Source organism: Eucyclogobius newberryi, unplaced genomic scaffold, assembly GCF_026437365.1.
Source record: "Eucyclogobius newberryi isolate DKJ021-1_F unplaced genomic scaffold, fEucNew1.0.hap1 SCAF_20, whole genome shotgun sequence".
Classification (NCBI taxonomy): domain Eukaryota; kingdom Metazoa; phylum Chordata; class Actinopteri; order Gobiiformes; family Gobiidae; genus Eucyclogobius; species Eucyclogobius newberryi.
The window spans coordinates 5,447,027-5,460,689 of NW_027315835.1; the positions used below are offsets into that span (position 1 = coordinate 5,447,027).

The 13,663-nt window shown below is 44.4% G+C and overlaps 1 protein-coding gene across 1 annotated transcript; it reads left to right on the forward strand.

Annotated features, from left to right (window-relative positions):
- Nucleotides 1–541: 541 nt before the first annotated feature.
- On the forward strand, nt 542–12,931 carry fbxl15 (F-box and leucine-rich repeat protein 15). The gene is made up of 5 exons (XM_072456680.1): nt 542–680; nt 1,376–1,535; nt 4,051–4,553; nt 8,848–9,060; nt 9,764–12,931. Exons 1-4 carry the CDS (start codon nt 655–657, stop codon nt 9,035–9,037), a joined length of 879 nt encoding a protein of 292 aa, XP_072312781.1. The 5' UTR covers nt 542–654; the 3' UTR covers nt 9,038–9,060; nt 9,764–12,931.
- The last annotated feature ends 732 nt before the right edge of the window (nt 12,932–13,663 follow it).

Sequence of the window (13,663 nt, forward strand, 5' to 3'; positions counted from 1 at the left end):
GAAACTACTTAAAAGGCCTTCTCTCTATATTTATGAATTTGTTTTTGTTTTATTTTTATTTTCGGGTTTAATAAAAGAAAATTGTAATAACATCTTGCCATGATGAGTCCTAATTTTATGCAATTAAAATACAAGTACAGGACGGAATCGGTTCATTTGATGCCACTTTAACTATAATTAACATATTTGCATTATCTGATTGTTGTCAGCGAGTATTTATATGACATGTTTTCTTATTTTATGCTCAACCAAAACCTTTAATACAAATGTTTTACAGTTATTTACCTCAACCCGGAAGAACGCCAGAGCAGAGTTCACATACACCTCGTAAAGTGCACACTTCTCACAAATCGTTTTTACATCTTCGCTGTATTTTTTCTTCATTTTACACTTCATATATTTACTAAACAAACATATTATTAAACACTAAAATTAAAACATGTGTAATTTAGTCAAAACAGTGGCTAAACGTAACAAATTCAAATTTTAACCTCGTAATATTTTATTGTAGTCGCGTTGTTTCCCGTGTGACTTGAACACGTCTCCGGTCAGGCTCGTTTGCTCGTAAAATGCTAGCGCTTTTTAGCTTAGTTTTGTGGACAACGTGAAGCTAAACTCGCCCCTGACATCTCCCGACAACACGGTTCAGTCAACATGGATAAAGACGCGAGCAAAGCCGAGTAAGTCACTTTTATAATCCGCGTTTTCATTTAGAAAAAGCGGGCAGATGCTGCGTTAGCTTCGAGGCTAGCCGCTGTTAGCCGCCGTTAGCCGCTGTCTCTGCTGCGCCTGGACAGCTATACATTAAATGATCTATAACTCAACCGTGCGTCATCGTGCATAATCAGAACTGCGGGGAACTTTATATTAAATAAGAGTGTGTAGAAAGCATGTATACATATATTTTAATGTTTTAATTAACCTCTTTGTGTTATGTTATTACCATTTTCTAACATTAAATTCTTAATTTTCCAATTCCAGTCCATCTATAATAACATTTCAATGATTTTAACACATGCAGTTGTATTCTACAGTATAATTACAATAGCTTGCTCAAATATGGTCAACAAAAAAGTGAACATGCATAACCAGCTCATACATTTTACCTTTTTGCTGTGGTTATTTACGATTAATAACAGTGTAATTACAATACGAACGTTGCATTTGATATATTTCATTGTTTGCAGAGTCTTAAACAGTTAAATATAATAAAATAAGCTTGAATGTTGACCCTATGTGTGTTTAACAGGTAGTGGCATTAGCGGTAGCAGCTATTTTTAATGTCACTTAATACAGCCTGATGTATTTCCCACATTGACGAAAACTAAAACGACTCTTCAAATGTGTTGACCGTGATGTCTCTGCGACCCGTCAGGTGCCACCTGCTGGACCTGCCCTGGGAGGACGTGCTGGTGCCCCACGTCCTGTCGCACGTGCCCCTGCAGACCCTGGTGCAGCTGCAGAGGGTCTCCAGGCAGTTCCGCGCCCTCGTCCAGCTCTACCTCGCCAACTGCCGGGACTTCCAGCTCTCCACGGTCGGTAGGGCGCGGCGGGAGGGCGTTTTAGTGTAGGTCTGGAGGTCTGAAAGTAGGTCTGAATTGACTGGAAGTAGGTCTGGAGGGTCTGAAAGTAGGTCTGGGTCTGAAAGTAGGTCTGAAGGTCTGAAAGTAGGTCTGAGGGCCTGGAAGAAGGTCTGAAGGTAGGTCTGAGGGTCTGAAAGTAGGTCTGAAAGTAGGTCTGAGGGTCTGAAAGTAGGTCTGAAAGTAGGCCTGAGGGTCTGAAAGTAGGTTTGAGGGCCTGGAAGAAGGTCTGAAGGTAGGTCTGAGGGTCTGAAAGTAGGTCTGAAAGTAGGTCTGAGGGTCTGAAAGTAGGTCTGAAGGTCTGAAAGTAGGTCTGAGGGTCTGAAAGTAGGTCTGAAGGTCTGAAAGTAGGTCTGAGGGTCTGAAAGTAGGTCTGAAAGTAGGTCTGAGGGTCTGAAAGTAGGTCTGAAGGCCTGAAAGTAGGTCTGAGGGTCTGAAAGTAGGTCTGAAAGTAGGTCTGAAGGTCTGAGAGTAGGTCTGAGGGCCTGGAAGAAGGTCTGAGGGTCTGAAAGTAGGTCTGAAGGTCTGAGAGTAGGTCTGAGGGCCTGGAAGAAGGTCTGAAGGTAGGTCTGAGGGTCTGAAAGTAGGTCTGAAAGTAGGCCTGAGGGTCTGAAAGTAGGTTTGAGGGCCTGGAAGAAGGTCTGAGGGTCTGAAAGTAGGTCTGAAGGTCTGAGAGTAGGTCTGAGGGCCTGGAAGAAGGTCTGAAGGTAGGTCTGAGGGTCTGAAAGTAGGTCTGAAAGTAGGTCTGAGGGTCTGAAAGTAGGTCTGAAGGTCTGAAAGTAGGTCTGAGGGTCTGAAAGTAGGTCTGAAGGTCTGAAAGTAGGTCTGAGGGTCTGAAAGTAGGTCTGAAAGTAGGTCTGAGGGTCTGAAAGTAGGTCTGAAGGCCTGAAAGTAGGTCTGAGGGTCTGAAAGTAGGTCTGGAGGGTCTGAAAGTTGGTCTGAAAGTAGGTCTGAAGGTCTGAGAGTAGGTCTGAGGGCCTGGAAGAAGGTCTGAGGGTCTGAAAGTAGGTCTGAAGGTCTGAAAGTAGGTCTGAGGGCCTGGAAGAAGGTCTGAAGGTAGGTCTGAGGGTCTGAAAGTAGGTCTCAAAGTAGGTCTGAGGGTCTAAAAGTAGGTCTGAAGGTCTGGAAGTAGGTCTGGAGGGTCTGAAAATAGGTCTGAGAGTAGGTCTGAAGGTCTGGAGGGTCTGAAAGTAGGTCTGAGGGTCTGAAAGTAGGTCTGGAGGGTCTGAAAGTAGGTCTGAAAGTAGGTCTGAAAGTAGGTCTGAAGGTCTGAAAGTAGGTCTGGAGGGTCTGAAAGTAGGTCTGAAAGTAGGTCTGAAAGTAGGTCTGAAGGTCTGAAAGTAGGTCTGGAGGGTCTGAAAGTAGGTCTAAAAGTTGGTCTGAAGGTCTAAAAGTTGGTCTGAAGGTCTGAGAGTAGGTCTGAGGGCCTGGAAGAAGGTCTGAAGGTAGGTCTGAGGGTCTGAAAGTAGGTCTCAAAGTAGGTCTGAGGGTCTGAAAGTAGGTCTGAAGGTCTGGAAGTAGGTCTGGAGGGTCTGAAAATAGGTCTGAAAGTAGGTCTGAAAGTAGGTCTGAAGGTCTGAAAGTAGGTCTGGAGGGTCTGAAAGTAGGTCTGAGGGTCTGAAAGTAGGTCTAAAAGTTGGTCTGAAGGTCTAAAAGTTGGTCTGAAGGTCTGAAAGTAGGACAAAAGGTGCACGTCGTACAAGAGGGAGATATATTGCTTCAGACTTTATTGATCTGTGATGAAAATGGCTCGTTTGGCAGAAGCCTACATGTCGGATTAGACTGAAAGAATATGTGACGGCAAATGTGAACTAACTAAAGGCAAAAATATGGGCGAAATTATGCACAAATACACAGCTCAGTGGAGTAACATGTGGAAATGTTGCACACTATGACATTTCTTTTTATTCTTTTATTATTACAGGTGTTATTATTGCTCACAAAAACCTTGAAAGACATAAGATTTCTTCTTTTAGGACGATCAACAAAAGCCTCACATCTTTAGGACAGTATTTAGCTTTGTTTGAACACTTTAGTGCAAAAGCCACTCGTGTTCTCTTAAGTTTGCAGAGCTGTGGATGTTTAGAATAATCACCATAGAAATATTTGTCTACATTATTATACTTTTCTTGTGGAGCAGAGCCTGTAGTAACACGACTGAGTTTATAGTTATCATGTATTAAAAACTTTTGGCCCTGGAAAAACCCTGGTGTGAGGAATTCTCATTATTATAAACACGTTTCTGTGAAATTGAAGCTATTTAATCTATTATTTCATTCATTTCTTGTCATCTTTTAAGGACAAAAGTGCAGACACATGTTCCATAGCTATAAATAGAAAAAGAAAGAGCAACAGTTGTTCGGGGCAGATGGAAATGTAAAATGCCGGCAAAGCGATACTTTCCATCTCCGTGATGACGAGCGCGTGGCCCGGTTCGCCCTGTAAACGGCGTGTGCACGTTGTGTTGCAGTTGGGCCCCTCTGTGCCCCGCGAGGCGTTCTGCTCGATGCTCAGAGACAACCGCGTGCTGCAGTCTCTGTCCCTGCACAGCTGCTCAGACTGGGTCAGCGACTCGGAGCTGCTGCCCGTCGTGGGCCAGAACCAGCAGCTGCAGCGCGTGGACCTGCGCGGCTGCACCTGCCTCACGCGGCGCTCCCTGGTGGCCGTGTCGCTCACCTGCACGCACCTGGCGCACCTGGGCCTGGCGCACTGCGAGTGGGTGGACAGTCTGTCGCTGCGCAGCCTGGCGGACCACTGCGGCGGGCTGCGCTCCGTGGACCTCACCGCCTGCAGACAGCTCAAGGACGAGGCCATTTGTTACCTCGCCAGGAAGTGTGTGAAGCTGAGGAGCGTCTCGCTGGCGGTCAACGCCAACGTGACGGACGAGGCTGTCGAGGCGGTGGCCAAGAGCTGCAGGGAGCTGGAGCGGCTGGACCTGACGGGGTGTCTGCGGGTCAATGACCACAGCATCAGGTGAGGCTCAATGACCACAGCATCAGGTGAGGCTCAATGACCACAGCATCAGGTGAGGCTCAATGACCACAGCATCAGGTGAGGCTCAATGACCACAGCATCAGGTGAGGCTCAATGACCACAGCATCAGGTGAAGCTCAGTGACCACAGCATCAGGTGAAGCTCAATGACCACAGCATCAGGTGAAGCTCAGTGTGACCACAGCATCAGGTGAAGCTCAATGACCACAGCATCAGGTGAAGCTCAATGACCACATCATCAGGTGAGGGTCAATGACCACAGCATCAGGTGAGGGTCAATGACCACAGCATCAGGTGAGGGTCAATGACCACAGCATCAGGTGAGGCTCAATGACCACAGCATCAGGTGAAGCTCAATGACCACAGCATCAGGTGAGGCTCAATGACCACAGCATCAGGTGAGGCTCAATGACCACAGCATCAGGTGAGGGTCAGTGACCACAGCATCTGGTGAGGGTCAATGACCACAGCATCAGGTGAGGGTCAATGACCACAGCATCAGGTGAAGCTCAATGACCACAGCATCAGGTGAGGGTCAATGACCACAGCATCAGGTGAGGGTCAATGACCACAGCATCTGGTGAGGGTCAGTGACCACAGCATCAGGTGAGGCTCAATGACCACAGCATCAGGTGAGGGTCAGTGACCACAGCATCTGGTGAGGGTCAATGACCACAGCATCAAGTGAGGCTCAATGACCACAGCATCAGGTGAGGCTCAATGACCACAGCATCAGGTGAAGCTCAATGACCACAGCATCAGGTGAGGCTCAATGACCACAGCATCAGGTGAGGCTCAATGACCACAGCATCAGGTGAGGGTCAATGACCGCAGCATCAGGTGAGGCTCAATGACCACAGCATCAGGTGAAGCTCAATGACCACAGCATCAGGTGAGGCTCAATGACCACAGCATCAGGTGAAGCTCAATGACTACAGCATCAGGTGAAGCTCAATGACCACAGCATCAGGTGAAGCTCAGTGTGACCACAGCATCAGGTGAAGCTCAATGACCACAGCATCAGGTGAAGCTCAATGACCACAGCATCAGGTGAGGGTCAATGACCACAGCATCAGGTGAGGGTCAATGACCACAGCATCAAGTGAAGCTCAATGACTACAGCATCAGGTGAAGCTCAATGACCACAGCATCAGGTGAAGCTCAATGACCACAGCATCAGGTGAAGCTCAATGACCACAATGACCACAGCATCAGGTGAGGGTCAATGACCACAGCATCAGGTGAGGGTCAGTGACCACAGCATCAGGTGAGGCTCAATGACCACAGCATCAGGTGAGGCTCAATGACCGCAGCATCAGGTGAGGGTCAATGACCGCAGCATCAGGTGAGGCTCAATGACCGCAGCATCAGGTGAGGCTCAATGACCGCAGCATCAGGTGAGGCTCAATGACCGCAGCATCAGGTGAGGCTCAATGAACGCAGCATCAGGTGAGGCTCAATGACCGCAGCATCAGGTGAGGCTCAATGACCGCAGCATCAGGTGAGGCTCAATGACCACAGCATCAGGTGAAGCTCAATGACCACAGCATCAGGTGAAGCTCAGTGTGACCACAGCATCTGGTGAGGGTCAGTGACCACAGCATCAGGTGAGGCTCAATGACCACAGCATCGGGTGAAGCTCAGTGTGACCACAGCATCAGGTGAAGCTCAGTGTGACCACAGCATCAGGTGAAGCTCAATGACCACAGCATCAGGTGAAGCTCAATGACCACAGCATCAGGTGAGGGTCAATGACCACAGCATCAGGTGAAGCTCAATGACTACAGCATCAGGTGAAGCTCAATGACTACAGCATCAGGTGAAGCTCAATGACCACAGCATCAGGTGAGGCTCAATGACCACAGCATCAGGTGAGGGTCAATGACCACAGCATCAGGTGAGGGTCAGTGACCACAGCATCTGGTGAGGGTCAGTGACCACAGCATCAGGTGAGGGTCAATGACCACAGCATCAGGTGAAGCTCAGTGACCACAGCATCAGGTGAGGCTCAATGACCACAGTATCAGGTGAGGGTCAATGACCGCAGCATCAGGTGAAGCTCAATGACCGCAGCATCAGGTGAGGCTCAATGACCGCAGCATCAGGTGAGGCTCAATGACCGCAGCATCAGGTGAGGCTCAATGACCGCAGCATCAGGTGAGGGTCAATGACCACAGCATCAGGTGAGGGTCAATGACCACAGCATCAGGTGAAGCTCAATGACTACAGCATCAGGTGAAGCTCAATGACCACAGCATCAGGTGAAGCTCAATGACTACAGCATCAGGTGAAGCTCAATGACTACAGCATCAGGTGAAGCTCAATGACCACAATGGCCACAGCATCAGGTGAGGGTCAATGACCACAGCATCAGGTGAGGGTCAGTGATCACAGCATCTGGTGAGGGTCAATGACCACAGCATCAGGTGAAGCTCAGTGACCACTGCATCAGGTGAGGCTCAATGACCACAGCATCAGGTGAGGCTCAATGACCACAGCATCAGGTGAAGCTCAATGACTACAGCATCAGGTGAAGCTCAATGACCACAGCATCAGGTGAAGCTCAGTGTGACCACAGCATCAGGTGAAGTTCAATGACCACAGCATCAGGTGAAGCTCAATGACCACAGCATCAGGTGAGGGTCAATGACCACAGCATCAGGTGAGGGTCAATGACCACAGCATCAGGTGAAGCTCAATGACTACAGCATCAGGTGAAGCTCAATGACCACAGCGACAGGTGAAGCTCAATGACCGCAGCATCAGGTGAAGCTCAATGACTACAGCATCAGGTGAAGCTCAATGACCACAATGACCACAGCATCAGGTGAGGGTCAATGACCGCAGCATCAGGTGAGGCTCAATGACCACAGCATCAGGTGAGGCTCAATGACCACAGCATCAGGTGAAGCTCAATGACCACAGCATCAGGTGAGGCTCAATGACCACAGCATCAGGTGAAGCTCAATGACTACAGCATCAGGTGAAGCTCAATGACCACAGCATCAGGTGAAGCTCAGTGTGACCACAGCATCAGGTGAAGCTCAATGACCGCAGCATCAGGTGAAGCTCAATGACTACAGCATCAGGTGAAGCTCAATGACCACAATGACCACAGCATCAGGTGAGGGTCAATGACCGCAGCATCAGGTGAGGCTCAATGACCACAGCATCAGGTGAGGCTCAATGACCACAGCATCAGGTGAAGCTCAATGACCACAGCATCAGGTGAGGCTCAATGACCACAGCATCAGGTGAAGCTCAATGACTACAGCATCAGGTGAAGCTCAATGACCACAGCATCAGGTGAAGCTCAGTGTGACCACAGCATCAGGTGAAGCTCAATGACCACAGCATCAGGTGAAGCTCAATGACCACAGCATCAGGTGAGGCTCAATGACCACAGCATCAGGTGAAGCTCAATGACTACAGCATCAGGTGAAGCTCAATGACCACAGCATCAGGTGAAGCTCAGTGTGACCACAGCATCAGGTGAAGCTCAATGACCGCAGCATCAGGTGAAGCTCAATGACTACAGCATCAGGTGAAGCTCAATGACCACAATGACCACAGCATCAGGTGAGGGTCAATGACCGCAGCATCAGGTGAGGCTCAATGACCACAGCATCAGGTGAGGCTCAATGACCACAGCATCAGGTGAAGCTCAATGACCACAGCATCAGGTGAGGCTCAATGACCACAGCATCAGGTGAAGCTCAATGACTACAGCATCAGGTGAAGCTCAATGACCACAGCATCAGGTGAAGCTCAGTGTGACCACAGCATCAGGTGAAGCTCAATGACCACAGCATCAGGTGAAACTCAATGACCACAGCATCAGGTTAGGGTCAATGACCACAGCATCAGGTGAGGGTCAATGACCACAGCATCAAGTGAAGCTCAATGACTACAGCATCAGGTGAAGCTCAATGACCACAGCATCAGGTGAAGCTCAATGACCACCGCATCAGGTGAAGCTCAATGACCACAATGACCACAGCATCAGGTGAGGGTCAGTGACCACAGCATCAGGTGAGGCTCAATGACCACAGCATCAGGTGAGGCTCAATGACCGCAGCATCAGGTGAGGCTCAATGACCGCAGCATCAGGTGAGGCTCAATGACCGCAGCATCAGGTGAGGCTCAATGACCGCACTATCAGGTGAGGCTCAATGACCACAGCATCAGGTGGGGGTCAGAGCGGCCCTCAGACGCTCTGTAAATACCGTGTACAAATATACTTGACCCCCGTGTACCTCTTGTGTCCTTTGGAGGACCCTGACCGAGTACTGCCCTCGCCTGCTCTCGCTCAAGGTCAACCACTGCCACAACGTGTCCGAGCACAGCCTGGAGCCCCTGAGGAGGCGGGGCGTGGAGATGGACGTGGAGCCTCCCCTGCAGAGGGCGCTAGTGCTGCTGCAGGACGTGCTCGGCTTCGCTCCCTTCATCAACCTGCAGATCTGAAGCCAGCGCGGCATGGGACACAGGTGAGTCGGGACGGCCACGCCCGGAGTATAAGTCGCACCAGCCAAAAAATGCATAACAGAGAAGAAAAATCATATATAAGTCGCACTGGAGTATAAGTCGCAGTTTTGGGGAAATGTATTTGCTAAAATCCAAGACCAAGAACAGACATTTCATCTGTAAATGCAGTTTAAAATAATAACAGATGAGAGAACATGGTGAATAGGTGTACGTATGCTAACGCTAACACCTTCAGCTACATGACGTATGCTAACGCTAACACCTTCAGCTACATGACGTATGCTAACGCTAACACCTTCAGCTACATGAGTCACAGACAGAACTGTGGTAAGTGTCTGGTATGTTAGCGTAACATATGAACAGTTATTCAGATAACTATAGCATAAAGAACATGCTAACAAGTTTAGCAAAGCATCAGTTTTACCCCAAATCACTAAATCCACTGAATTCTTCTTCCTCTGCGTCACTTCTAAACAACTCCACAAACTCCAGAGGAAGAGGAAGTGCAGGTTCTGAGTGTAAAGTTGAGTGTAAATGAGGCCGAGTTTATTGTTCTGCCACAATTTACCCTTTTTTTAAATACTTTCGGACATTTGAAAGAAATGTAACTATCACGTTTTTATTAATTTGTTTTAATGATAGTAATAAAAATCTTACAAAATTGAGTATAGTGTAAAAATGTACACACGGCTTTTCTCTCTTCAGCTTTTCCTTCCACGGCTTCCGCAGCTTCACTCGGACACGCGCAGGACCGTAAGATTCACCCGCAAATAAAAAAAAACAAATTCTCTTTAATCCGACAAAGACAAAATGGACGCCGATGCGGAACGTCGGACGACTTTTCCCCCCGAACGTTTCCCCGACACGATCCTCCGAGGCCCCAAACGAGTCGCGAGTCTTAACGAACATAGCACTTTGTTTTTATGCAGGGTTTTCGATGTTTTATTCCCGTGATAAGATGTTTACATTGTTGTTGTTTTTCCTGTTGCGTCTTTTATGTTTCAATCATTTATGTTTGCATGAATGTGTCTGACTTCAGCAGAATCGTACAGCTTTAAAAGAGAATTATTTACCTTTTTAACTCTTATTTTATGGTCTTCAAACATTCACGATTCACTTCTGTCTTAACAGGAATATATAAAACTGCACTCGCGTATTTAAAGATATGGAATTTGATGCAAAAATCAACACAATTACACATATTTGTGCTTCATTTCGTTGAGTTTTTGAACCAAAAGTGTTTTTGGTTGTTTTTGGTTCATTGTAAGTGAAACATTGACGGTGCGCGATGTAACTTTGACTGAGAAAACCTTCCAGCTGGTCATGATTAACCTGTGTAATTCCCTTTTCCGCCAGTAGAGGGCTTACAGATGTTACTTTAGTTTTGCTTTTTAAACTTTTTTTTGTTCTAAATCATGAAATGCCAAACTAAAGATAGTCAAGAGCAGGTTTAAAGACTAATAACAGTATAAATGGTGCATAATATTTGCCCTTAAAGTAAACGTTTTCAGAACAAAATTACTTCTACTACATTTCCTGGCCGAGAAGGAGAGTCTAAGGACAGAGGACCCTGGGACATCGTCCCTCGCCACCACAGACATTGTCTGACTCCATCGCCACCACAGACATTGTTGATTCATTTCTCCCTGTGGCCCTCAGAGGCAACTGTTGTTGTGATTTTGGGCCTTACAAAAATAAATTGATTTGATTTGATTTGATTTGATGATTTGACTTCAAGAGTAAAAAGTTAAAAATTATACGCAGATTTTGAGAACTTCTAGAGCGTTAAATGTGGTGATTTTGATAACGAAATGCGCAAATCTTTGGTCAGCAGAAGCAATTCCAATCAATTTCTTAATTTTTCTAGTGGATTTTATATGTATGTTTTGAAAAATGTAGCGGCGTAAAAAGTACAAATACTCGCTCGCAAATGTCGTGTAGTAAAAGTAAAGTAGAGGGTTTTACCTAAAACAAATGTCCGAGCTGCTTCCGTTAAAACTCCTCCCCTAGGGCGCGGCTCCTTCCACTCAGAGCCGTTTACGCTTGCAGCGTCTCACACCGGCACCTTCAGATTGAAAGTGACATCCGGGCGGCGGTCGAAAAACATCTTGATTTTTTTTTTTTTTTTTTTTTTTTTAAAGAAACGGCGCCCGGACTTTGAAGCGCTGTAGCCGCCGCCCTCTCCTGGACGAATGAGGGATGAATAATTGTGCGTTTAATGCCGCACTGCGAAACATTCCAGGCAAACGGAAAACATCTGTAACTCTAAATACACAGGTGATAAATAGACAGAGTTACACGGTGCACCTTTAGTGGTTTTCATTTCAAATATATCATTACACGGACGTCTTAATGTGCTAAAGTGGAGCGTTTGAGTGTAGGTTTTATGCCAGATGCCCTTCCTGATGCAAACGCCTTTATATAGTCAAACCCTCTTAAAAGTGTGCAAACAAATACTTTCTAAATCACAGAATGGAGGCAAAAGTGATCATGATTAAGCTCGGTTTAAACACATTTAATACTGTATTTTACCTTTTAAAATGGATTTAATTGAGGTTTTGACAGACACGTAACATTTGATGAAGGTTCAATCCAGATTTTTTTTAAAATTACCGGACAAATGCTCAGAAATGTTGATAGTTTTTCATTTTATTTACAGATATATGACATACTTGAAGATAAATTTGAGGCATAACGTTTGTGTTTTGTTTCATCCGTTTGAACTGAAAAATTTCCAACTTGAAAAATTTGAAGTTTTTCTAATTTTTTGTTTTGTTGTAAAGAAATAATAATAATACAGTAATTATGGACAAAGTGTTTATTTAATTTAGACTCCATTCTGTCATTTTGAGTCTTTTATTTAATATTTTATTGTGTGCAAAACAATTTAATGTGTTGAAATGTCGGCTGAATATTTGAATTTGTCCATTAAACAAGTTTCAGGCATTTCTTTGATCACAATGTTGAGATTTTTACCAATTTTAGCCAAAAATGCAAATGAGTTTAAGGCGACGCGCTGCAGGGGAAAGAATGTAAGACGATTTGAAACTTCTACGGTAGTTTTTTACGATTGTAAGAAAAAGATGTATTCCAATGTTTTTATCTTTTTTTTTCAAACATTTTATGGAATTTGATGCAAAAATCAACACAATTACACATATTTGTGCTTCATTTCGTTGACAAATTATATACAAACAGAAAGGGGATTTTGTACATTTTATTTAGTATTTGAGAAAATTTACTGAAAATTGGTGTTAAAAAAAAAATTAAAATCAATTTTTTTTTTTTTTTTCGGAGTTTAAACTTTAATAAATCAGGCTTCAAGATCAAGTTCAAGATTTTAAAGTTTGATGTGTGTAGGATCCACTTTAAACAGCTGAAATAATAAAACATCTTTTGTTGCGAGAAAACAGACCAAAAAACTAAACATTTAAATGTAAAAAATACATAGTTTTGCCTGTAGCGTGTCGCCTTAAACTTGTAATTGTTAAAACATCATCTTTAAGCTTTTAAATGCTCGTATTACAATAAAAACAGGAGGTTGTTTCGATTGTTTAGCCATATTTGAGCAATAATATCAGCCTTCTTTAAGTGCATTCTGCTTTCCTGTCACTAGATGGCGGCGCTGTGCAATAAATGGGAGAATTTGAAAACGCATCCCTTTCCTTCCATGTCTTAATTATGTCTTTTTCAAGTGTGAACCACTCATTTTTGTGCCACAATTAAAACAATAAGTGCATTTTGAAGCACGATAATAAACATTGTCAACTTTAAATGTGATTTGCATTTGTATTTTGTTGGTTTTTCAGAGTTTGAATTGCATTTCCCGATAGACGCTGCTCAATTTAGGAGTTTCCTGGTTAAATAAAGACTCATTTACAATAAATAATAAGAACAATAAGAATACGTCAAGCTTATGTGGCGCTTTTGTCATTCAACAACGCTTTACAATAGAAGAAACAAAGTAAAAAGACATAAAAAGTGTCAGGAAAAGAAAAATATAGTGATAAAACAGGTCATGTGAACGGGGATTAGATTTGTTTGGGTCTTAAATTGTCACTTGCGTTGCAGTTTTTGTTTTTCACTCTCCAGATTTATCGAAAAAAAATGCTACAAAATTTGCTGATTATGAGTAAAAATGAATACAAGTTCTGCTGTAAAGTTTAAACGAGAGTGAAATGTGACGTGTCCCATTCGTCTGATCATTAAACCTCAATTAATTCGCTTAAAGACACGCTTAGTACTTTTCTGCCGTATGTACTGTATATTTTTGCTCCTGTGTTGTACGACTGCATATAATTCTGTTTTTAAACGTTATTTATCTTATTTGCAAGTCTCTTTAAATCTCTTATATAATAAAGGAAAACTTGGTAAAATAATAAAATCTTAAACTGAAATTATTTTGAATAATAATGACTTCAAGATATCATTTCTGACACAATATTTAATCTAAAAACAGTACATTTTAGTGAAATTAGCTGCAATAACATGACAAACTGTTCAAATAAACAGCATTAAACCTGATTTAACATTATTTTCATTGTTTCTGAGCTTCTGGTCTATATTCATAAATGTGTTTTATTAAATTATAATAAGTCAAATGTT